We start from the raw sequence: 27,014 nt of genomic DNA, 5'->3' as shown, positions 1-27,014 counted from the left end.
TTGTGTGCTTTCAGATAGGAATAAAAGACTTCTAGCTAGAAGTCTTTTATTAATCTAGTGAGAAATCACCTCTTTCTCAAAAACTACGTTACTTCAGAGGGAGTCGTTTCCCACCATGCCCACAATGTTTTATACTACAACAGCTCTCCAACATGTCCAATGCTCATTACCAAGTCAATTTTTAAGTTAATATTTGTTTTGAGTAATTACCAAACGTGTATCTTCCCTTTAAAGGGAGGTTATACCTAAATGGTAATTACTCCACAAATTAATTACCATAAAAACTTCCTTGGTATAAATAGCACAGGAGAGCTATTGATAAGAAATCAAGGTAGGTGAATGGTGAAGAGCAAGAGGTAATTTCTTGTAAAATTTGAATCTTAGAAAGGCTTCTTAAAAAAATCTGAAAGCACACAATTCTATGCAAAGGCGATTGTTTCTTTCAGTTTTTTCTGGCAACTCTAATGACCACTTGAGCAAAAAAAATTCACAGGTTTGTTATGTTATACATTACACCAATGGATTAACCAAGTGAGGATACTGGTCTTTGACAATTACCAAAAGTATGTTTAAAGGCAAATCACGTATTCCTAATGTAATGGTTAAGGGAATTAAATTTTCAGTTCAGTCAAAAACACTTTAACAAAACATGAGAGATCACCTAACATCACAAGGCTACTTCAAGATGAGGACTTAACTTAACTGAGTTGGGCTACTGACCCAAGCAGGCCTGTATGCTTCACTGTCCTCAGGAAATTTCTTTTGGACCAGGGGGGCGTGGAGGCAATTGCCTCCATGAAGTATCAGGCCTGCCCAAGTCGACTGTCACCATCAGGGGCATGTTTCCACCTACCCTACTCCTGTGGCTGAAACAGGGTTACCCGTCGTAGTCTGTAAGGATGTAGGTATGATGGGTATGATCCACTAGGAGCCTGCCGTCGATTTCACAAACTCTTCCTAACTTAAGACTAATCTTAGGACTTAGGACGAGTCTCAACCCTGCACTGTAGCATGCAGACCTTAAGATTAATCCTAAGTTGGGACGAGTTACTCGTCCTAACTCGAGATAAGACGAGGCCCAACTCTCTGTGAAATCGACCCCTGGCTGGTAGAGCAGACTGCACTACCTTCCCAACTTGTTACAATCCCTGCTCAAGTGTCAAGACCAGGTTTCAAACGCACACTGACAACACCAGAGCTTGGGTCCATTTAACTAGACTGCCCAGCCACAACACCGCGGTTATCAATATACAAACAAGGAGGAAACATCATTTGGTTATTACATAAAACTCTGTTTTAATTTCATCATATTCTATTTCGTCTTTAATGCACATAATCTTGTATTCTTACTGTCACAATGGACACATGTGTTTTACTGCTTCCTACATTAATAATTATGTTAACACAGCTGGCCAATAAATAAACATATATATTATACAATCTTGTGATTTTTAAATTTTTACACAAACAATAAAATTTTGTCAAGTTACTGACCACACTATACTATGTGGTCTCAACCTATTAGCCATTCATAACAATGAACCCTATCACAAAATTGCCAGCACAGAAAGGTCAAATGTTTTTTATTATTTTGAATGATGGACACTCGGCAACATGAGTTTTTCCTAATGTGTACTTCATCAACTTATAAGGGGGGTAAAAATCATTGGCTGGTTTTCCCCGAACGAATTATCCGCTAAAATTATTAATGCGACTTAAAAGTGCACTCGCAAGAGTTGCAGTTGAATCAGAAAGCCACAGCCACAACAAAACTTTACTGAATTTCATCATTTTATATTTAAAATAAAAATTCACAATTTTCTCAATATTTTGTTTTAATATGAACTTATTATCAAGCATTAAGATTTTGAATACTTTTTCTGTATTTTTGTATCTTTTAAATCGTTCAGCAATTAAACAAACTATATTCCATCTTAACTCATGTCCTATCAAACCCATGAGATGTAAGGAAATTATTCTCGGTTTTTTTTTGATGAGAAATTTCCAGGAATGAAAATTGTCTGACTTTCATCTGAATTCAGACTTGTTTAAGACTGCTTGGTGACAAAAACAATGTTATATTCTTTAGATCATACTTTTTCATCTGCTTTGCTTCTCTAGTGCTGAGAATTCTGTTCCCAGAAGCTTCTAAGACATGTTAGAATCTTTAACTCCAGGGGTTATCAAAACGTGGAAATGACATCACTGCAACATACATGAATCCTAGTTTCAGACTTTTGTTGTCAGACATGACTCTCAACCCTGCATTTTGCCGTGTTGTAATTAACGGCTTCAGCAGTGGCTGTGGCTAGAACACAAACAGTTCTTTTTCTTGCAGCCAACATGCATAGTTGTAGCCAAAGTCCCTTGGGTCTTACATGGCTTCAGTATCCAGGATTTCAATTCGATATTTGGGGGGAAAGGTTAAAACGAAAGCAAGAAAATTATGCATTTTGGCATATTTGATGTTTTCCCCAACTCATTCTTTCTCGATGCCTCTTGGCACAAATGGCTTCAAACAATTGAAATATTTGTATCTGCAAATGATAGAACTTCCTGCCATATACAGTACACATTCTAATTTGGTATATTTTCCCTATCAATTATCATTTAGCACTTGTATCATTCATATATAATGTAAATGTCTTGAATGAAATTTTTGTGGACAAAAACAATAACTTCCTGCTTGAATTATGTTGGTAAATACTTTATAACATTAAAAAGGTAAAAGAACCAACCTGTAAACTTAACTTGGAAAACAATGAGAACAAGTATTAGAATATGAAATTGATTGAAATTGTTAGAGTCAAAGAAAAGAGAAACCATTTCTTGATTCTCAGTGCACAAATGGAATAATAGGTTTTACCGTCATCTTAATACAAGATCTAAAGAAACAGTACATTGGTTGGCTGGTTGGTTGGTAACAACCAAGTACTAGCAATCTCCTTTTGTGAAAAATGTTTATTCCAAAAGGATGAACCAGGCCTCAGAGATGTCTTGACATTTCAAAGTAGTGCTCAGTTCATCTCAAAATCTTAAAGGTGCAGTCATTTTCTTGTGCCCCGGTTTAGACATGTTAGAAGTGTACATGTTTTTTTCTATAAAAAAACACTTGTTGCTTTTCTGAAGGTGTATTTTTACACCATACTTATGGAACGTACTAGTGTTCAGGTACCTTGCCACTAGATTTTAAAACTCCACATGAAACATACTCAGAAAGTTGCATCATGATAAACTCTCACACATTTCTGGAGAAAAGTTTTTGTTTTTTTAACTGGCAAATATTTTGTTCAGGAGCTCATTGTATGAATGCTTAACTCATTGAAAAACCACTTTTGTCAATTAAAATTCTGAGACAAAAAGTCTCTTGAAATATTACACCAAACATTGTTGGTGACAGAAAAAAATTATAAGCACATCATAATTATAAACTCTTTCAAAGCACAAATCATGATGCGCTGAAACACTACAAATAGTTCTGTACATTCAAATCTACTTGGTGGTATTTTCACAACATAAACATTTCAGACCAACTTAATCACGACAATACAAGGGGAGCTGAATTCTGCGCCCATCCTAAATATTTAACAAAAAAAGAAATAACTTTATCACAAAATGAGGTCTTTTTCACACTGGCCATCATTTTTCTTAACTTTTCACACAATTTCTTTTGGCTTATGCAGACCGTCCCCCCACAGATTCAAACAATGTTTTACAAACTTTTTGTTCCAGGAAACAAAATGCAGCACTTTAATGAGTCCAAATATTTGAGTATGCAAGAGACTTGCAAAGTCTATTCCCCCAAGTTTGCTGATGATTTAAACATGATAGAAAAATACACATCCATAATATTCACACGTTATCAAACACGATGTGCCTTAATTTGAATTTGTATGTGGAATCGTGATTTCTGTCAAGTATCATCAGATGATGGCAACCCTTGTATAAAGAATAATCAATGCCACAGTCAAATGAGTATGACATCGGCACCAGACTAAAGCCTCATTTTGAACGGTGTGGAACTGTATGTAAGAAAAATCCAAGATGGCGTGTGTGTGGAAAAGACCCCAACTGCATTCAGTAAACGTGCTCTTGCATTACAGAGCAAGAGAAAAAAGACACGTTACAAGCAGCTTTAAAATCTCTTCTGAACAAAATCGGGCATTACACGTTCGACTGTTATCTAAGAAGGCAAAAATTGCCATGGCAACCCTTACATCAAAAACTGTTACAATATTAAATTTAATGCACCACATAGTCTGTCCTGTACATGTTCATATTAGAAAGAGCCATTACAAAATTGGGATAGTTTCATTTGCTAACTCAAAGAAGTGATGTTTTCCAAAACTTTTTAAAGTTGAGTTTTGATTGACTGCTTGTAACTTTCCAATGCTGAACTGCAAGTCCTTTACATTTTGTTGGTTGTGAGACACAATACACAAGACCCCCGAGGATTCCACCATTAAGATATTCCGAACTACTGGATTTCAGACTTCTTCTCAGGATGGTTGGTATTATTTTTATACAAGAATCAGATTCAACAGCGATTTTTCTGAAAATCTCAGAATTGCAGTCAGAAATATTTCATGCGATAATAGGTACCCAAATAACTTTCTGAAAACCAAATGAGACGTTCAGATTATAAATTGTCTTTGTTAGACAAGAATAATTTCCTTTTCTTATATTCAATGAATGAGAAAATGATTGTTATTTTAAAATAAAGCTTCAGATAGTTACCAATACAATTACTTCAAATATCTTTCAATGCATTTGGTTTTATTTCAGCGATTCTAATTCTTTGAGATTTCAAAGTGAACCCAAGCCTTTAATATGGATTGTAACGTAGATGGAAATAAATACGTCAGTAGTTCATGAAAGAAAAAACTTCTTGGAACTACCTCAGTCCCCAGGGATGTGTAAGTCTTACAGTATGTTTTTACACACAGTCAATATTGCATATGATTTTGGATGAGGGCTGAAGCGGATTTATAACGGCTTCTCCAGGGTGTTTTTTTGTGTCTTTTATGCAGAGCTGACATTTAAATTTCTTAATATTCTGAGTTTCTTATTCATACCACATACAAACAGTTCTCCCTTGCCTTCCACACTCCTTGGCAAGGTTGTTTTAAAGTGCTATTCACACGGCAACCATTTAACTGGGGTCCCTCACTTTATTTTAGCATGGTTGTAAAATGTACCAATGTAGACAAGATTTTACAAGGGAACTTGGACCATAGAAACCTTTGTTGTCCTTTCACAAGAGGTACATTTTGTAAACTGTTACAGCCATGCTACAGTTTAGCAAGGGATCCTTGCTAAATTACTCTTACAAGTGTGAACGGGGCTTAAGACACACTTGCTCCGGAGTAGAAGGGTAAGAGATTAAAAGAGTGATTTTGATCTGGCTCTTTTCAATATGAACATAATTGCTACACGGACGCTTTGGTTCTGCTGTAAATTAAAAACACATCAATATCAACTTCACCAAACCCTAACGGTGCATAATTATCTACAGTTTACATACCTAAATTTACATATGACCAAGCCATGTGTTTTTTAAATTGAATCTTCTGTATAATACCGAGTCCTAAAATACTCATTTCTTCTTCTGTATATAATGATAATTGTATAAAACGTTAGATACCTGTACGGTAATTCATATCATAGAACAACATATTTCTGCAGCACTTATCACTGAGTTTATTAATTAAAAAGCAGGTTTAATTTATCACCCTGTGTAGACTTCATGTGACAAAATACTGCTAAATATAAAAGCTCTGATAAATGTTTTAAAATTGTATGGGCACTTAAATAACACCATTACCAATGCTGACAACATATGTACACAATATACAAGTGGGCCCCGATTCGACAAAAACGAGTGTAAAGGTTGCAAGAAACAAAAATTGTGCTGAAGATGAGTTTAATACGAATGCTGTCTGGTACCTGACTTCATTAGCCAATATTTGGTGTTCACTTTTGAAATCCTTGGACAGTTTCACATGGTTTGAAATCACTATGTTGGTCACATGACATGACTCAGTGCAAAACCCAATGCTCAACCAATGAATACAGAGCATGCGAGTCTGAAATGTTGCCAGTGCAGTGATAATGTCATATTGACTCCTTGCACCAGTGTCTCACCACATGGCTACTGCTACATTGTACCTTGCTCGCCAGGGTCCATTTTCATAGAGCTGCTAAGCACACAAATTAATGCTTAGCATGAAATATCTTCCTTGATAAAAACAGGATTACCAACAACTTGTTACAGGTATTCAGCTGATGTTTGCTAATCCTGAAAATCATGTGGATATTTGGTTGGTAATCCTGTTTTTATCAAGACAGAAATTTCATGCAGAGCAAATTTCTATGCTTAGCAGCTCTATGAAACTGGACCCTGTATGAAAGTCAACTAACGAGTGTGCGAAGGTTGTCGCCTAAAATGGTTACTGCCTGTACAACACATGGGGTCATTGACTCCCGAAATGGCCCAACTAAGATTACTGTGATGTTGATAAAGTAAGGTTATAAAAAGCTTGTCCAAACCAACTGATACAGTGATGCTGTCTGTGGGCTTTAACAATTTAGCACCAATTGTTTTACCAAACAAGTCAGGGTACCAGACAAACCAATTAACTCTTCACTCTCATTTTGTCGAAACAGGCTACAAACCATTTCTGATCATGAGGTACATTTATACATACATCAACATACCAATATTCTTAACACTAGCAAGGTGATTCACATTTCATTTGTTAGCGTGCATTATCGTAGACCACAATACCTTTCAAGAACACCATCAAGAATTGATTTAACGGGAACAAAAAAAGTGACAGGTAAATACACAAAGAATAAAATTCTTCTCTAAAACCTGACAGATAATCCTAAAATAATTATTTCACCATCATATAGAATCACCCTTGTCATCATTTTTGGAAACAATTCGTAATAAAAGCGTCACTGAAATAAAAATGCAGATTTTAAATTTCAAAAAGCACACATCAATTTTACCCATTTTTTACTGTCATGAGATTTGAGTAAAAACCTGAAATAATTTCCCCTCAACAATTGCTCTCAAATCAAAACAAAACTTCAAGAGTTCATTTTGTTAGCCTTGTGAAATTGATATAAATGTATTTTTCTAAAATGTCAAGGCAACAGTCTGATAGGTGTTCATGGCCTACCATCGGCCAGAAGGACAAAGACCTCAACAAGTTGTTGGTGTGACTGTAGCAATGTAATTTTGTCTTTTTGGAGATGAATAAAGTTTCTTATGTCTTATCTCTTTTGTCTTAAACTCTGAAGTGAAGCTCGGCCTGAACTAACCTTTTGCTTCTACCCTTTAATTGCATGGTTATAATAAATAACTATCAGCACATCAATTTTATTATCACATTAAATTCATCAGGGGAAACACTGATTGGAGGTCCCAACTAAAGTGAGACTGGTGAATCTTCAAAAAATTCTATTAAAGGGAGTGGACACTATTGGTAATTACTCAAAATAGTTATTACCATAAAACCTTTCTTTATTACGAGTACTGGGGAGAGGTTGATAGTAACACACATTGTGAGAAACAGCTCCCTCTGAAGTAACGTTGTTTTCGAGAAAGAAGTAATTTTCCACCAATTTGATTGCGAGACCTCAGATTTAGAATTTGAGGTCTCGAAATCAAGCATCTGAAAGCACACAACTTCGTGTAACAAGGGTGTTTTTTGCTTTTATTATTATCTGGCAACTTCGACGACCGATTGAGCTAAAATTTTCACAGGTTTGTTATTTTATACATATGTCGAGATACACCAACTGTGAAAACTAGTCTTTGACAATTACCAATAGTGTCCACTGTCTTTAACGTGCATTAATGTTATCAATTACCACCTCTGGATTGGTACCAGTGACCAGTAATCTTAAGACGAGCTTCCATTATTGCCCCAGGTGACTTACACTACAACGACTTATCTGGCTTAGACATGGTCATTTATTGGCTAACTCATTTTAGGATCTGGTCCGAGGTGGATTTCACAAAGACTTAGGACTAGTCTTATCTAGAATTAGGAAGAGTGAATCAACCTTTCTTAAGAGTAGCCTTAAGTTTTTAATATCTCCTTTGACTAGTCCTAGGTTAGGACTAGTCCTAACTCTTCATGAAATCGACCCCAGTACTCTTACTTTAGTTCAGGGTCCAGACTCAATGGGTTGGAGTTGAACTTTGAATTGGCATTTACTCTAACAATAGACCTTTATCACAGTGCAGCCATCTTGAATTTCTCTCATTGATACCAATGTTACCAAACAGAGGCTGGAAGGACAAAATAGTCTGGTTCCTTACTGCAAGGTGATTATTAGCATGCATTGTTGTTTTTCGATACGAGGAACATGACCAAGGTGGAGGCATCATGATAAAGGTCTATACTAGACTCAGACAGTTGCTGGTCTTTTCACATGGGTGTCTGTATAACTTGGATACAAGTTTTTAAATAAAACCAACTTACTTGTTTTTTTTTAATACAAGAATATACTGTGTGGCATCAAATCTGAATTATTGTTAGAATAATAATAATTAATAATAATGAATTCTTGCTAAGGATGATGAGATGATTGAGTTGAGTTAAGGTAAGTTTATTTCTAGAAACTATACGGCTCCTGGGAGTAAGATAAATGGACACTGTATATAATTTATGAGATGGGTTATCAGCTTATTGCACACAATGTACCTATTGACCCAGGCACCATACATGGCCACTGTCTGCCACACCCCCAACTTAAAGCATCAAATTGCATGTATAAAATGAAAACGCATAAATGCAGGGAATTGGGTCATTATCCAGTGTAATATTCTTGAAGTATACTTCACATTTCTCAACTATAATAAAAACAATTCTGGCATTGGGTAAATTGCAAAGGTTTTTTTTGCGTAATATAAGAATAGAATTCAAAATATCTAATAAATTACTTTTAACTTGTCAAATTTAGTTTTTAGTCTATATTAGGCTAACATGATTGTTAATCAGCCAATCTGAGTCCAAATTATTATTATGTGTCCACACAACTTCAAAACGAAGGGCAGGTTACTGCTCCGATCGATGTATAAATAGCTCTATGATTGACATTTAATAGGTAGATCTATACTAATTAGTATTAAATTATTCAGTTCTTGAACATCCCTAAAAAAAAAAATTAAACAAAATTGTGATGTAAAGATTAACAATCACAATGTCAGCTTAAGGTTATCATTTATTTGCAACTTTTGATGATCAATGGGGCTGTATTTTTTTTTTTTAAATTGATGTATTTTTATCTATTGTACTAAAATTTGTAAATATTTGTGTACTATGTCATGCCTAAATAAAGTATTATCTTGATATTAATTTATTTCCATTTGACATGCTTGACTGTTTCTGGTGCACTTATATGTTGGTTTAGCTTTCGAGAAAGACTCTGATAGGGTTAAAACATCAGGCTATGACCATGTTTTACATTCATACCATAGATCCTTTTGATTGGTATGCAATTTGCGCTAGCTAATTAATTTTGTTTTCCATCTTTAAACACAACACAGTGTGTTATGCCCCCTGCATACATCCAAACATGTGTTTTTTATGTTCGATTGGTTCTCGACAGCATTGAGAGCTACTCACTGGAAACCTATTGACAAATAACTAAAATTTAAAACATTAATTTTATTTAATAGGCCTAAATGTTAAATTTGCAATAGGGATAAAGAATAGGTATAAAGAATATTCGTTTTGGTTTTGCCCATACACACTGATGTGTGTTAGCACTGTATACTCAGTACTTTCCAGAGTTCTGTGAAAAAAATCAAAGGCATATTACTTGGGTGGGATTCAAACCCATGACCTTCGAATGTTATTTTTGATTCACTAACCATCTGCTGTGGCATTCTGTCATTTTATAATTTGTGTTAACTTGATATGAATTCCTCTTTGGGGGAAACTCATTCAAATAGAAACAATTTAGGAGGAAGTTTGTAAACTGTTTAAAAAAGGACATTTTTAGTTTCATTTTAAATTGACACATGATTTTTTTCTGGAAGGGGGAAAACCCTCTTTAAGAGCTTTAAATGAAGCTTATATTTCATGGTGTCGTTGATTGCGACACGCCCATCAGGAAATGAATTATATTTTAAAGAGAATGTTCAATACAAGAAAAACAAATATGAAGGAAAAACAAATATGAAGGAGAAGACACAACATTTGGGTTCAGGTCCAGTATTTGTCCAATGCTTAAACAGTGACAATGGAGGCAATTGCCTGCTATCTCTAGTGATTGCCTCAGTGCCCTTTGAAATGTTCAAGTGCATATTTCTTGTTTCCCTCATTGAGGTGCCCTTTACTATGAAAAAACAGCCCTGCCCTAAGAAAAACAAAGTATGAGTAAATGAACTAAGTTGTTGCAAACTGCTTACCAACTAAAATTACCTATAAACGCAAAAACTTGTTAATGGCCTGACTATGACCCTAGCAGAGTCTTTCTCAAAGAGTACTACAACCACAAAGTATCACTGAGAATAAAATAGGAAAATGCTGTGAATTAATGAGAATCTTGTCTTGTCTTTAAAAACTTCTTACAACAGTCAAATTCTCCTTAGAAATATGAGTTGAATTATTAGAGAAAGGTATTCTTGGCAGTTCTGTACATAGTAACACCACCTCTCCCCAGTTTTATTTTTTTCCTAAGTTTCTTTGAATCACCATAAAGTGTTTTCCAAAGGGCCAAGTAGAGGATACAACGAGATTGTCGCGTAGAGGATGTCCTTAGCAAAACCTTTAGCAACAGTCATGGCTGATGCTGTGGCTGTCTACTTGCTCCAGGCCAACTCAATGATCAACCATAAATTAATTTTCTTTTCAGATCATCTAAAATGTGCAGATTTGTTTAAGATGACTTTTTGTTACAGCTGTCATACATTCCCTTTAAGACATAATTTGGGGTTTTGTTTCCACAAATTCTTACACAAGGAAGCCTTCAAAATATTTAGTTACTTGGAACAAATCTTGTGGGCAAATAAACACTCAAAATTTACGAGGAATTTGTATTTTTAAAAGTTGAGTTCCTAGTTTCTCAGACCACTTTCAAATTATGTTGCTACGCCCCAACATTTTGCATTCCAACCACAGACTATGTTTGATGGATCTTTTCATAATTCAAACTTGCATCGGGATAAAGAATATTCATTGGTTTTTACCCATACACCGATGTGTGTTAGCACTGTATACTCAGTACTTTCCCCGAGTCCTGTGAAAACAAAAATATCACAGGCATGTTACTCGGGTGGGATTCGAACCCAAGACCCTTGCAATTCTAGAGCAGTGTCTTACCAACTAGACTACCGAGGTAGCCCGGTAGCTAGGGGCAGTTCGAATCATATGTTTTGGCAGCGGGTACCGCCCGAGTAACATGCCTGTGATATTTTTTCACAGGACTCGGGAAAGTACTGAGTATACAGTACTAACACACATCGGTGCATCAGTACCAATTGATATAATTCAAACTGTTCATCAACCCAATGTTTTTAGATGGATAACACTTCTTAGTTTCAAAGTTCAGGGCATAAAAACTGATATATTTTTCCATAACAACGCTACTTCGAAGTGAAATGTTTCTCAAAATGCTTTATCAGGGGTCGAAATTGCCGCTAGCCCGGGACTACCAGATATACAGCCGGGCTACTGATTTTTCCAGTTTGATAGCCCGACGGGCTAGTGGAAAAATAATGCAAAAATCATTATCACAAACAATAAAGAACTATGTTATTGATGTATTGTAAAGTTTGAGCCATGACGCGAGACATAATGTGTCTTTCAGGCTACCAAAATCTAATCAGGGCTACTAAAAATTATTGGTTACTAGCCCTGCTGACTACCATGGAAATACACTTAATTTCGACCCCTGTTTATACAAATTAAAAGCAGCTGTTCTTCTAACAAAGTTTGTATTGCCATTAATTTTAAGAGAGATTACCAAGCATACAAAACTAAGAGCCCTTTAAGTTCAACAGTCAAGCTTCGTTATAACAAGAGATTGTCCAACAGGGCGAGTTAATGAGGTTTTCTTGAAAACTTGATGAACTGAATAGATATATTCCTAAAGAAAATTCCAGGTTGTTGAATCCCTTTAACAGCTACTGGTTAACCACACACAGACACGACTCTTGTAATCAGTGACTTCCTTAATGTGGGGATGTATTTTTCAGTATTTTTCCACTAGATGACAAATTTGGAGCGTTTTTTTCCCTGGAGGAAGGGGCGGTATATTCCCACAATGGTAATAAGGCATATCAAAGTTGGCTTGAAATCTCATCTAGACAGTTCCTTAGACGAGATGTAAGCTGAAGATAACATTTATTTCTTTTAGGTTGTGTGTTTCCAGACATTGTCATTTCGGAGAAAAATGTTTGGATGCAATTGTAACTTTGGAAAAAGAGGAAACACATTTTTTTGTATACTGTAGATTTGTTTCTTTTTTTTGTTTCAGTTCAGTTTGGCACAAGAACATTACACCCGGGGTGTGAAAAAACACCCAATCTTGTGAGAGGTTGAAGTCAACTTCTGACTTCATGGACTGTGTGATCTGTGTGGACTTATGATCTGTGTCCTTGTTTGTTTGAAAGAGTCTGCGCAACAGTGGTATAAACCCACATGGTTTAACGATAGTCAGGGTAGAAAATTTCCCTTGAAATTAAACACATTTGCTTGAAATGCCATACTTTTTGAGAAATAAGTAATACAGTTAGTTTGGATATGATGTTTAAAAACTTAATTGAAACCAGGCAAGTTTCAGAGATTGGTTGATAGAGTTTATTTTGACAACTAGAAGATTGGATTTAGTTCATTGATGTACTGTCGCATTTAACAGCTAAGGTTTCTTCATTAAACACCAAGTACATAGACTCATTGGTAATAAGATCTTTTCATGAGACGTCACAAGCGCAAATATAGAGTCCTCAGTGAGGTCAACGAAGACCTGCTATTAAGGTCGGCAATGGCAGCCAACTGAGGTCTGCAATGGCAGCCAACGCAAGGGGTCTTTTGTCATAGATATGAATCAACACTTACAGTGACCTAATAATAATAATAATAATAGTTTGTATAAAGAGCGTTTACAATCCTGATCAATGCGCTTTACATTCATGCCGTGGTCATTGGGCCAATATCATTCCTGAAATCTTTCTCATGTCCCTGGGGAGCTGCTGTGGCACTCCAAATGCTGCAAACGCAAAATCAACCCCTACCCTCACAGGTACCCATTTATACCCCTGGGTGAAGAGAAGCAATTATAGTGAAGTGTCTTGCTCAATGACACAAGTGTCATGACCGGGATTCAAACCCACACCCTGATGACTAAACCACCAGACCTTGAATCCGACTTTCTAAACCGCTCGGCCATGACACCCTACACACACAAAGCAACAAACCTGGCAAAAAAGTTAAACTCATTGATCATCAGAGTCATGAAGAAATAGTAAAATGTTTTTAAATAAATTTGTGTTGTTTTCAAACATCAGATTCCCGACTAGTGAGATCAAACCTGATTTATGTTACTCATTTCTCCCAAACTAAATAATTTCAAGCAAAAATATTTCAAGGGAAGTTTTCCATTATGACCAACTTCATACCATGTAAGCTGTGTGCAAATTGTGAACATTAACCCTTTTCAAAATCGCCAACGTTGTCTTTTTATAAATGATGTAACCTTCAAGTACACATCAGATACCTGAGTATTTAAAGAAGTTGTTAGACAGTTTTTGAGCTTTTTATGTAGAAGTGAAAAGAGAGTCTAAAATGCTGTATGGGTTGCCTTTAATGAAAGGTGGTATTCCCCACAGACATCAGTTTAGAAAAAACTGACTGAGAGGTGTTACATGTGATCAACGTATATCACTTGGGATCAATGCGTAGTTACTGTCCATGAGGAAGTGAGCCAACGTAGTCATGATTTGTGGAATCGGGAAAAATGAAGTGTTTAAACTCCACAGATGTAATGCATAAAAATATATGTAAACCCTGAAAATGACACAGCAGTTGTTGTTGGTGCTATTTACAGGAGAGTTGGGGGAAAAAAATGGGTTTTATAACTCTCCTGTAAGTTTTTTAAACACTCTCTATGCGGAAGTGGCTTTTTGTGACGAAAACCAAAATATAAAAATAGTCAAGTCTATGAATAGAGTTGCTCTTGGCTTTTGTGAACTTTTCTGTGTACTGAAGTTTTACAAGAGATGTTTATCAATTTATTTAACATAAAACAACCACACGCCAAAAGATTTCCAAAATTTAAGGATGAGTTTTTTCAGAATTTGTAATTAATTTCATACTTTTAAATGTTTAAAACTTGAATGTATCTTTGCTTAGCTAATAATAATAATAATAATAAATATGTTATAGGACATAATAAGGTTTTGGTGATTTTATCTTTAAAATAAATAAAAACAAAAAGGTTAATATTGTTTCCCTCTGTTAGTCGGGGCCTTGCTATGCAAACCCCTAGCTATATGAGAAGTAAACTCATATCTATCTTGGCACTGGAAGGCGCAGATATTACACTGAAGGGGGTTCCGCAAGTCGTGACACCCCATGTGGATGGCATACATGATGTTATCGGGGAAGATGATGTGGCAGAACTCACAGCGCCACACATCGTCTTGGGTGCTGTTATCCCTACAGATGACCGGTAACGGTTGGCTACCCCAAACACCTGCCATCAGCTCAGAGGACGGCTGCGATTCAAGACTGGATGACCCTGTGTGACTCAGACACCGGAGCTTATGCGGGGAGTCCTCCTGCCGACCGTGCAGACCGCTTATCATTAATAACGGCGTGCCTTGGGGGCTGGGGGTGCGGCTCGACCGTTGCGGGGACACAGCCGTCGCTTTGGGGAGTAGGAATCCTGGCGACTCAAAGCTTGAGCTCTTTGCCGATTCGTAGGACTCGTAGGATTTCGGCGCTGATCCAGATGTAGAACGGCTCTCTCGAAGTGGAGAACGCCTCGTTGCTGTTTCTTTGCCATTCTGATGTAAAGATATTATATTGGAAATAACGGGGTAGTTGGGGCCCCTACCGTGGGACATGCACTGCTTCTGGTTTGGACTGTTATCATCCTGGGATGGGGAGTGCTCGAAGCTCTCCCCACGCCTCAGATGATTTGGCGAGACAGTTATTGTGGGTACTTTAACTAAGGAGATGGGTACAGTTCCTGTGCTGGTTACTTCAGTAGAGACGCTCGGCATACTAACTAATCCAGAAGGAGGCAGCGACCGTGCCGATTGCACTGATTCAAAGCTTGTTTCTCTCTCCAGGGAAGAAGCACTTTCCATGGAGCTTGCAGAAGCTGACGACCCTCCCATCTGTAGCCGCCGCTGGACATGTATCTGTGGGACACGTACAGAAGCTGTGATCATGTCCCTATGGCGCTGGGTTTGCAGGTGGCCTGAGTAATCATCGGCGTTGGCACATTCATACTTGCAGGTTGGACACGTGAAGGAGCTGGATTCAGACGTGGGAGGGCAAGACACAGTGGCGTGTTTTATCTTCTTGTGGTTCTCGTAGGCCAGTAGAGATGGGAAGCCGTAATCGCACTGCTCGCAACGGTGGACAGACTGGTGGCTTTTCAGATGGGTCAGGACCCTCTTTTGACTCGGGAATGAATTTCCACAGATCGGGCACTTGTAAACATAGTGCTTGCTTTGGCCCGGATCGTGTCGCGTCCTCATGTGGAGCTGCAGATGGTCCTTCCGAGAAGACCTGTACTCACAAAAGGGGCACTGAAACGGCCGGTGGCCACTGTGTAAATTCATGTGCCTTCGTAGACTCTGCTTTTTTGAAAAGCTGCGCTTACAAAGACGACATATAAAATCCCTGAAGTCTCTGTCCTGACCTGCTTCTTCGTTGCCGGCGAATTCAGTCTCGGTGCTGCTTGTGAAGCCGTAACCAGACCCCGCTGAGTCCTCTCTCTGAACTTGCGAGGCATACGCAAGATGACGTTCAGGTTGCATGGGGCTGTCACCCTGTGTCTGAATGTTGAGCGATCCATCGTGACATCCGAGGCTGATGTCACCCTGGTCATCACTCATGGGGGGTGACTCGTCACCGTTGACACCCAATTCATCGTCCCGCTCTGCATCTGGATGTAAGTACATAAATGTGTTAATGCATTGATCATTAGCGGGAAGTTTGACATAATCCTAAATAGGTGAACCTAATTTGAGGGCTCATCACACACCATCCTAACATTTTACATGCAGAACTTAAAATAATCAGAGCATACTGATTGAAACATTGAGTTGTCAACCATTGGTTCTTTTAAGATCCTCAGGCCTGGAATTTCGTCTTTAAATAAAAGGGCAAGGCCACTTTCGTTTTGCAAAGGGCACTTCCATTGAAAATCTTTAAAGTCTATGGGAACATTTTGAAGGGGCACCAAGGCCAAGACCAGGGCAACGAAGACAATGGCCTCTGTGGCCTGGGTGTTATTCCATGCCTGAATCCATCACTACTCATAAGATAATCACACATGGTGCTACCCCAAATCTCACCTAATTATGCAAACAAAATTCTAATATTAGAAAAGCAACAAGTGCTGAGGCAAGTGCATTCTTACAAGTCTTATTACAAGTCTTATTATTATTATTATTATTATTATTATTATTCTGTACCAACGACACGGTGTTCTGCTGCATGTACTTCCCTGACATTCATGAAATCATATTGTTGAACTGCTCATTGGCATACAGTGTACGTGGTCTCATTGCTTACATGTAATTCGGTTCATTCCTTTGTAATGTGCTGCATAGATACCTGCAATAGCCTTCTTTACCGACTTCCGGACACTCAAATTGCCAGATTGCACCGCATACAAAATTCAGCGGCCAGACTTGTCACCAGAACTCGCACTCGGGAATCCATCACACCCATTCTTAAGGATCTACATTGGCTACCAATACGGGCTAGAATCGATTTTAAAGTTTTGGTTCTGACTTATCAATGTATCCATGGTATTGCCCCTGTTTATCTTCAAAGCTTAGTTCAGGAGTACAAAACAACCAGAAATCTGCGATCTATCAAAACCAAGTCATAGGCCTATGGTTTCCGCTCTTTCCAATATGCAGTAGTTCAGTTATGGAACAGTCTTCCAGAGGTTGTTAAACAGGCCGAGACATCAGAACAATTCAAAACCCGGTTAAAAACATATATCTGTTTACTTTGTACAATAATTGTTGATTTCCTTTTACAGCGCATAGGGACCTCACGGTAATATGCACTATTTTTTTTATAAGAATTGGTTTTACTATTATTACTATTATTATTATTCTAAAGCCATTATTGGTCAATTCCTCGGGGACATACATGAGCATACATATATACGTAGTCAAAGACACTAATCACAAAAAAATACACGTGATGATCATGTACGTGTACAACATGTACAAGGCATTAAAACTTAGGAAAATGACCTTTATAAGTGAGTCCTTCTTACTATCACCAATCACTATGTTCTCCTTCAACAATGGTCCACTGGCATTTGGCCAGTGGACCATTGTTGATCAGTGAGAATTCAATCAAAGTGATCTGGGTGACTACATTGAAGTTCAGTGCTGGAAAGCATCCCTATTTCAGTGAAAAATCTTGTGGACTAGTAAAATGACGAGCCAACTGGTCTTGCTGGCCAGTCACTGAAGAAAAAAAAGGTCAAATCTTGATTAAACCTACATTATTAATATGTCCATTGTTACAGCGTTTGTCAAACTTTGGATCCATACGTTAAATTTCAAGAGTATCAGGGTATATTTTTCAAACAATTTTGTTTTATTTATTGTAAATATTTCGTTTTTTAAACCAATTTTTTATGTCTCAATTTTTTAATTGTGTAATTTGTTTTCTTTTAAAATTGTGTATTCTCTGTATGTTTTCCTGCCATTCGACCATTTTTCCTGTAATTCGAACCCTTGGTCACCATGGGAATATTTATTTTTATTTTAAATAAACCATTAATTGAAAAAAAAAAAAAAAAAAAATCATTACCTCTGTCGCTGTCCTCCGGGTCACTAATCACAGTTGTCTCTTCGGGCGGACAGGACGTAGTAGACGCTGCCTTGCTGATCTCCGAAGGTTGCCTTGATGGAGCGCCCTCTGTTGGTTCTTTCTTCACAAGGACTGTGGTACTGTCTTCAGGGGTAGAGGGATCACCATCTGTTTGCATCTTTCAAGAAAAACAAGGGTCTGATAGGTTTAATGGCATACTATTATAATAATAATAATAATCGGTATTTATATCGCGTTTATACACCCGAAGGACATCTCAAAGCCCTTAAACATACTGTACAGTATTTCCTGCAATATATGTGTGGGCCTAAGTATGAGTTGTGAGATCTGTGTATTTACATTCTACTACTGCATCGGTTTTAATATGAATAGGAATTCGAATAGATCTCGGCTATTTGCACAGAATAGAAGTTCTCAAAAGATGCTGTCTCCCTAATTTAAGTGCAATAAAGATCAAAATAATTAATGAGGAAAACTTATAAAGTGCGCAAATCCAGTGTAACAAGGACAAAAGTAAACTAAAATATCAAATACAAGGGTAGGTGAAAACATACACAAATTTAAGTTTTCAGGTGTTTCTTATGCTTGATTAATAATACCTCAGACAGTTTCGCTATTCCTATTGTTGGAGAGCGCGTCGCGTGCGGGTGTTTAAACGGTTGATAATGACCAGCTGAAGCTGTTTATAACCGGTTGTTTTCGGATACATTTAGATGCATACTACGCGCTAGTCTTGGTGCAAGACGTTTCTCATTACGGGCGGTGCGGGTGCCATAGGTGAGTTGGCCGCGCTGTTTGTGAAAGGAAAACGAGACGTCTTGCACCAAGACTACATGTACATGTAATATGCACACGAATGCATATCCGAAAACTGTTTCAGTCATAAAAATGCAACACACGTACAGAGCTCGAGGACGTATTTGTTGCACAGCACCTGATTGGTTCTCGACCAATCAAACTTCACAATTTGTTACCGAGGTACAACAACACTTGATGTTAAAGGCCCTAAAGATGATAAGAATGACGTTTGTCCCAATAAATAGGGAGGCGTGGCACTTGAAGAATTTAAGAATGTCTAAATTTAAGCTTGATTAGAGATTGTATTTCTACCAATTAAGAGTCATGAATGTCGGGATAGACACGGTGCACCTATGTAGATGGTGACAATTTGAAGTAATCAAAGTTAGAATCAAACAACTGTCTTAATTTAAGAGCTTGATTAGAGATTTTATGTCTGTCATTGTCTGTCATGAAAGCTGGGATATATGGATGGGGGCCAGTTTGACAGCTCCATGAAGGAGTTGGTTTGTCACTCAGGCCAAGCATGGTGCCTCCATGGGCCAAGGATCTGTCAGTGACAGTCCGACACTTCTGGGAAGAGACTGCTTTTATGGGGGGGGGGACTTCGTTGTGGGTAAGGCTACAATGGATTGATTAACCGACAGAAACGACTCCATCAGCCATTCAGAAAATACTCTAGGCAAATTCAGGCCTTGAGCAAGAAACACAGTTTAGAACTGCTGGGTGATAACTGGGGTCAAGGTACCAGACCTACAGCCGGTGGGTTGCCATTAGATTAGAGGATTAACATGGAAAGAGATTGTAATTATAATCAACAATTGTATGCACTTCATCAAAGAGTATGTTTAGAACCAGATGTTCATTGCCTTTAGCATGTTTAGTGCATATATCCAGATATTCCAAGGCCTGTTGTTAGAAAACTGTCTCAATACAATTAGCATTTTAGAAGAGTCCTAATAATGTGAATGGAGATGATTCAAGCATTAATATATTAGGCGGAATAATTAGTAAGTGGCGAACATGAAGCAGCCAATGCTGACAGTGCATTATCACTAGTGTAGCAGTACAGACACATAGGGGGGCCTACACATTATGTACAGGTACAATACCTCTACCATGTGCTGTGTACACACACGACGTGTCATTCAATGTGAACAACCGCAAAGCTCAAAATGTGTGCGCGAGTGTTGGGCTCAGAGTCAGAGTAGCACCAGTGGTTGACTAGAGCGGGATTTGAACCAATGACCTCAGGATTAACTTACTGGCGCTTTTCCACCGAGGAGCTCAGCCCAAAATCATTTGAAATTTAACCCATTAGTTTCCCTTTACGGGCCTATTAATTGATCTGAAATATGAAATAGCAGCCTTTCCGAGTTGTATCGTAAACTCAGATGTGATCCCCTTCTGACTGGCTTCTGACCGTTACCCCGGACAAGGATTTTAACAAAATAGGGAGACTGCCACTAGAGGGCTAGATACATGTAGCTCAGTTGCTAGAGCACCGGCACGTTAATCCATCCGTAGTTGGTTCAAATCTTGTTAAAGTCAAATTTCTTTGTTCAATCCCCAGGTAATTATTGCTTTAATAGTAAACTGAAATAACAATTGTTTTGACAATGGTACTAGTACTCTAAAATGTGCATTTATAACCATTGGTAAACAATTCACAGGCAAATATCAGTGTACAAAATAGTCACACTTAAGGGTGCAACTGCAATTTGTTCATTGTTTTCCCACTGCCCACTAGTCAAAGCTGTACTGTATTATGAAGAGCACGTACCACTGATAAACTGATGTCTGCATGATTTACATCAATGTCAGACTGTTTGAACATTAAAACCTGCTTAAATATGTAAATTACAACATTTTAAAAACAACTCAGCAACCTTTTGAAACTGAACAATGTACGTATATAATGGTTGCACAACTGAACTCAGAACTGCACATCATTTGCAATGTTTGCTTTGTGTACTTGCATTCACAATGTATTGCCTTGATTTTAGAACGGCATTCTCAGGCCTGGATGCTTCATTTTTTAAAGGGCAAAGACGTTAGGACAAGGTAAAGGGCAGTACCCTAAGAGGAAATTGTAAATTTCTAATGAGCATTTCAAGGGCACCATGGCAATGACCAGGGGGCATGGAGGCAATTACCTTTGTTGCCTCCACAAAGTATCAGGCTTGCATTTCTGCATGACATGATAAATTCAAAACTACTGTAGTGAATATTGAATATTGAGTGTTCAAACAATAGCAGGCTTTGATTTAACCCTGGCACCCACAGCAATCATGGCAATTGCCGCATTGCCCTGTGCTTTTGCTGCGATGTCCTTCGTAAATACAAATTTATATTCTCCTCATAGAGTCACGTCCCTTACCAGATGAAAATAATGCTGTGCTCGTTCAATTCAACAGCAAAGTTTGAGCCCTGCATACATTGTACATGTAAAATGATTTGAAGACTGAAGAGTAAACGATCATGCACAATTTCATGTAGCACAAAAAGTTAACACAAAAAACATCGAGCAAAACAAAATATTGTAATTTATAAGAGCCAAGTATGGCATTTAAGGTTCATAATGTTATGCTGATTATTGGCAAAATTATTAAGAAAGCTCATACAGGTTACATGTCATCACGTGAAACTCGTGTCTGTTTGTTGAGAATACAGCAAAAAACGTCATGTAGTGAGATGACAGGGGGTATCCACCGCATCTCTGCCAGCAACCACGACGACGGAACACTAACCCTCAGAAATCTGAGAAAGGATTCATTTATGCATGAATCATTTCTCCGATTCTATGTGTTTATTTACTTCTAATCAAAGTTCAGACAAAATAATTTTCACAGGATGCTAGAACCTACCATGTACATGTAAAAAGTAAGCTTCTGGGATAAATAAAAAAAAATATAATTTTTTTCTAGGAATAATTACTTAAATTCACTGTACATGTACAGTCAGCAGGTGTTTAAAAGAAAATTGCTCAATCAGGCCTGACACTCAACAGAGGCACTGGAGCCGATTGCCTCCATGCCCCCTGGTCATTGCCTTGAGTACCCTTACAGTCGAAATTTACTATACATGTACATGTGTAGGTGCGCTTCACCAAGAAGAATATGCCTTGGTGCCCTTGCCCTTTCAAAAACGAAGCATAAAAGCCTGCTCAATACACCCATACATGTACATGTACATGAACATAATGCATTAATCAGAACACTTTGAACAAACATGCAGTTCATCCTAAAGAGTACAGGTAGAGTGAGTAGTAAGTAGGGATGGAGCCTTGGGGTTCAAATTCAATCCTTTTAAAAAATGAAATACACGTGCCTACATCATGTACATGTAGCACTTTAAAGCACTTGTGTGATAATGTACACACGGTCAAACCCACTCACTAACTGCGGCTAAACGAAACAAAAGAATAACACTTTTACTGGAAAAAGAAAACCAAACCCTGGCACGGTTTGTGTTCCTTTTCTTTCTTACTTAGTTTCTATGAGCAGGCGTTGTGTGGGCGTGAACTGCTCACTGACATTGGACCTAGGGGGTGGGGGGGGGGGCGCTAAGAAGTAAACCTGTTTCAGTACAGGGTAGTATCGAACTAGAAAGCTTTATATAAATGGAGATTTAAATTAAATGCTATGCCATTCATTTTGAATGCCATCCTGTATCCAACAGGTGACATCATGATACATAACCTTTCATTCATGACTTACATTAGAGTCACTGTATCGTCGAAGATGTGCATAAAGATCGGGAGTTTTTAGGTGTTAAAATGCGTTTTGTAACGCCAAATATGTAATTCACACAACATATTTAAAGATAAAAATCGGGAGTTTTTAGGTGTTAAAATGCGTTTTGTAACGCCAAACATGTAATTCACAAAAGCCATTATACACTTTCGGAACAGGAAAAAAAATTAAAAAGATATCGAGATATAACGGATTCATTTTAAACACATGTCATGACATGGCGAAATGTGCGGAAACAAGGGTGGGTTTTCCCGTTATTTTCTCCCGACTCCGACATGTCCGTGACCAATTGAGCCTAAATTTTCACAGGTTTGTTATTTCATATAAGTTGTGATACACGAATTGTGGGCCTTGGACAATACTGTTTACCGAAAGGGTCCAATGGCTTTAAGAGGTCGTAACAGTTTCTTTCTGCATTCATCATCACAATGAACAAGGCTGGCTCTTTATTTTTAATTTGTTTTCTAAACCAATTCACTCGACATTTAACTGTCTAATTCCCCTCTCTAAAATTGTAGATCACAAGATACACTATAGATCTACATGTAGCGGGTTTATGGTGGAAAGAGACGGATAATTGGCAATTGACGACAAAACTTTAATGACCTTTCTTATGTTAAGACTCTGTACATGATCTTCACAATTAGGTTTACACATTAGATGTGGGGGCTAAACAACATTTCGGCAAAGCTACATTTAAAAAGGGTCTCTTTGGGTATAAAAGGTCAATTATGGCAAACAAATTACCATAATGTCAGACAAATCTTTTAACAAGGGGTTTTACATAGTATGCCATACATTTTCCATTTCTGAAAAGAATCTATTTCAAAATATTGAGTTTTGTGTGGGAAAATTATGGCATTTAAAGGAAAAATGTCATTAAGAGGCACTGGATACAATTGGTAATTACTCAATTGGTAACAAGCATTGGAGAGACGTTGACATTTGAATATTTGAATTTGATTTTGAGACCTCAGGATTTGAGGACCCGGAATCAAGCACTGAAAGCACCCAACTTTAGTGACGAGGGTGTTTTTTCTTACATTACTCGTAACTTTGACGACCAATTGAGTTAAAATCTTCACAGGTACATGTACGTTAGTTTGTGCATGATGAGATACACAAAGTGAGAAGACTGGTGTTTGACAATTACCAAAGGTGTCCATTGTTTTCAAATATTATCCATGGCTTCTCTCTGTGAACTGCAGCCCTTGTGGTTACTAGTCAGCAGCTACTATGAGTAGAGTAGCCATCCACCATCATTTGATGCTATTGTCATAAATTTAATTGCCAATGCAATAGACTGTACTGAATAACCCCTTTTGCTATGAAAGTCGCCATCTTGTAAGGCAAACCGTATCTGGTCCAAACGCGAACATCAATGAAGCACGCAGCAAGCAACATTCCCCATTTGAATTCTAGAGCACTATGCATGCACACGCGCACACAGGCCATGTTGTAGATCCTATATTTGAACGGTGACGTCAATATTCAATACGGTCTGTTCAGAGATTAGTCCTACTGAAATACAACATGACTGATGAAGGGAAAAGGTTTAGATGATAGAGGTCATAGCTACGTATGTAAGTACCAACACTTTACATGATACATCAATTGGGAAATCAGATATTAAATGTTGGGAAAACTGCAATCTGCTCTAACCAGGGCCCAATTTCATAGAGCTGCTTAAGCAAAAATTTTTGCTTAAGCAAAAAATTCATTGCTTAGTAAAATCAGATTACCAGCCAAGACTCCACTCAATTGTAATGCTAAGTAAACAACAGCTAAATACTAGTCATAAGCAATGTATATGGCATGACATTTTGGCCAGTAACATGTGTAAAATAAGCGTGCTATTTTCGTGCTTAAGCAAATTTTTTGCTTAAGCAGCTCTATGAAATTGGCCCCAGCCAAGGTGGATGATACCGATGCCTACAAGTACGGACTGTGAAGGGGGTAACAAGTACATAGGTGGCAGCGTGTCCCTGGTGACAGTTGACTTGAGTGGACAGCCCAAATCAGAAAAGCGCAGCCCTCACCTTGATATATGGCATTCAAGGCAATTTTATCCATACAAAAAATTGAAAAATAGTTTTAAAAAATTAATTAATAACAAAATCAGTCGACTTAATTCACCCAATTCACCTGACCTCATTATCACAATAACCTTGCTTGCGCTATTTTGGCAGTCAACATGGATCATGCGACGTTTACACACTACCACAACATGTAAACAACTTCCAAAATGGTGAGGGTAGCAAAAGTGCCAAGGGAGTTGGCATGCCCATCTAAATAAAATTTATGTAAAAAAAACATTAAAAAAAAACGGTTTATTAGTATTTCTTAGAAATCTGTGAACCGGAAAATTAATCCGCGTTTTTCAGCTTTAGAGTTTGCATTCCTGTTTTTTTGCTGCATTAAATAGTTTGATACTCACGAAAATCTTATTCTTCTATGATAAATCATGTCAGCTTCTTTGGGTCACGGACGGATGGGAGATTTAACCGAGTCGTCGCGTCCGCACTTGGACTTTATGGCTCGGTTAAACTGACCTGGTCAATCTTCCTGGGCACCTTTGGCTCAGTTAAACTACCCATTCGGGTCGGATTATTTACCTGGGAGGAAAACTTCCTGAGCTGTTTGTATTGGACTTAAAATGGGTAAGTTACCCATTGGCTCGGTTAGCTTACCCAAATAAAGTCCAATGCGAACAGGGCTATAGTAGGGCCAAAACATAGTCAGCACACAAATTTTCAGCACTTTACTAGTACCGCTATCAAATTATGAGCTCTAAAAGTTAACAAACGCATGATGGCGCGCATTCGAGACATAGTGTGGGGGGGAGGGGGGGGGGGCAGAGCAAATTTCTTGAGGCGTTACGCAGAACTCACACACAATGGACAAGGTTGCCAGCTAGGCATTTATACGCCTCATGATGTCAGTATTCTTACCCAAAATGAGGCTATGGGCGCACGTTCCCATCACTTGCAGTGGCTGCGCCCATCACCTCATTTTGGATTGTGAAGTACCTCATACATGCATAAATATTAAGAAAGGCGTATTCCCCTTAGGGGAATTTTGCAGAGTTCCCTTGTTGGAAAGATCATACGAACAAACAAACAGGAGCAAAGAAAAAAACATAGACAAACAAACAGTGTAGTTTTCATACACACCAGCATGGTTTGTTTGACTCAATTTGTACAGACTAGGCTCTATAATTATAAAAGTTAAAGGAACACGTTGCCTTGGATCGGACGAGTTGGTCAAAACAAAAGCGTTTTTAACCGTTTTTTATATAATGCATATGGTTGAAAAGATGTTTTAAAAGTAGCATACAATGATCCACACAAGTTTGCCTCGAAATTGCGTGGTTTTCCTTCTACTGTGCGAACTATCACCGTCGGCCATTTATGGGAGTCAAAATTTTGACCCCCATAAATGGCCGACGTGTTAGTCGACGAGGTAAAAGGAAAACCACGCAATTTCGAGGCATGTTTGTGTGGATCATTGTATTCTACTTTTACAACATCTTTCTACCCATATGCATTTTATAAAAAACGGTTACAAACGTTTTTCAAAGACCAACTCGACCGATCCAAGGCAACGTGTTCCTTTAAAAATACAAGACAATGAAACCAAAATAAACAATATCCATGGTCATGATATAAATGCTCAATATTCAATGCACTACGAAGACTCGGACAAGCACATTTACTTATTTTTAGCCAGAAATACTATCATCATCTTTCTTTGCAGAATACTCCTCTGGAGTATACTCGCACATGAATTCCTTGATATTATTTGTGCTAATCAAACACTATTTGTTAGGTCATTACATTTAAGCATAGAGGTAAGTTTGTCCATCAACACCAGGAGGATTGATGGTTACAATTATTGCAACTAAGTACAGCACAGAGACAGAGCAGAGTGAAGTAGTCTCGCCCCTCACAAATCACAACAAAACATGTTAGTGTGTAGTGTAAGTCGTAACTTACTCCAAACAAAAGCAAAGAAATATTGTAAGTAATTCTCTATTAAAAAGGGGATAACAAAACAACACTTGTAATAAACTTAAAAAGAATATGCCTAATACTTTTAACCATCCTTTGCATCATAATGCCCGTAAACGTTTGCTTCCAGTTTGTTTAAAATTCACAAAACAAGAGTGTGAGAGCGAGAGAAACAAATGTACGTAGTTAATGATGCATGCAAGCGCAGCACACAGAAAAAAAAAACACAGTTTCAATTTTACCTTGCAGACAGACACGTTTGGAGATCCAATCCTCATTCACCTTAATGTTCCATGGCGGTAGAAACTACGTCTAATTAGGCCACACACCTACCCTCTAAATCGACTAAAAACCGCCAGTAACAAAGCGGACATCTGCAGTCTGGACGT

General features: G+C 37.9%; 1 protein-coding gene across 2 annotated transcripts; it reads right to left on the bottom strand.

Moving 5' to 3' along the window:
• Positions 1-836: 836 nt before the first annotated feature.
• Positions 837-27,014, bottom strand: LOC139938219 (uncharacterized). Of its 2 annotated transcripts, none has more exons than XM_071933629.1 (3): positions 26,868-27,014; positions 18,042-18,219; positions 837-16,143 (listed from the first exon to the last, which is right to left on the bottom strand). In XM_071933629.1, the coding sequence occupies exons 1-3, from the start codon at positions 26,901-26,903 to the stop codon at positions 14,462-14,464; spliced, it is 1,896 nt and encodes a 631-aa protein (XP_071789730.1). In that variant the 5' UTR covers positions 26,904-27,014; the 3' UTR covers positions 837-14,461. The 2 variants fall into 2 exon arrangements, with proteins under 2 accessions (XP_071789730.1, XP_071789738.1); XM_071933637.1 differs by lacking the exon at positions 26,868-27,014 and adding an exon at positions 26,709-26,789.

Source organism: Asterias amurensis, chromosome 1, assembly GCF_032118995.1.
Source record: "Asterias amurensis chromosome 1, ASM3211899v1".
NCBI lineage: Eukaryota > Metazoa > Echinodermata > Asteroidea > Forcipulatida > Asteriidae > Asterias > Asterias amurensis.
This window is presented reverse-complemented; position numbering and strand designations above follow the sequence as displayed.

What these genes read in the sequence shown, in the direction of transcription:
- LOC139938219 (XM_071933629.1), bottom strand. Translation starts at nt 26,903, where the DNA reads ATGAGGATTGGATCTCCAAACGTGTCTGTCTGCAAG. An exon ending in CAAACGTGTCTGTCTGCAAG is followed by an intron (nt 18,220 to 26,867) that starts GTAAAATTGAAA and finishes TTTTCTTGAAAG; the next exon opens with ATGCAAACAGATGGTGATCC. An exon ending in CCCGGAGGACAGCGACAGAG is followed by an intron (nt 16,144 to 18,041) that starts GTAATGATTTTT and finishes ACTTACATCCAG; the next exon opens with ATGCAGAGCGGGACGATGAA.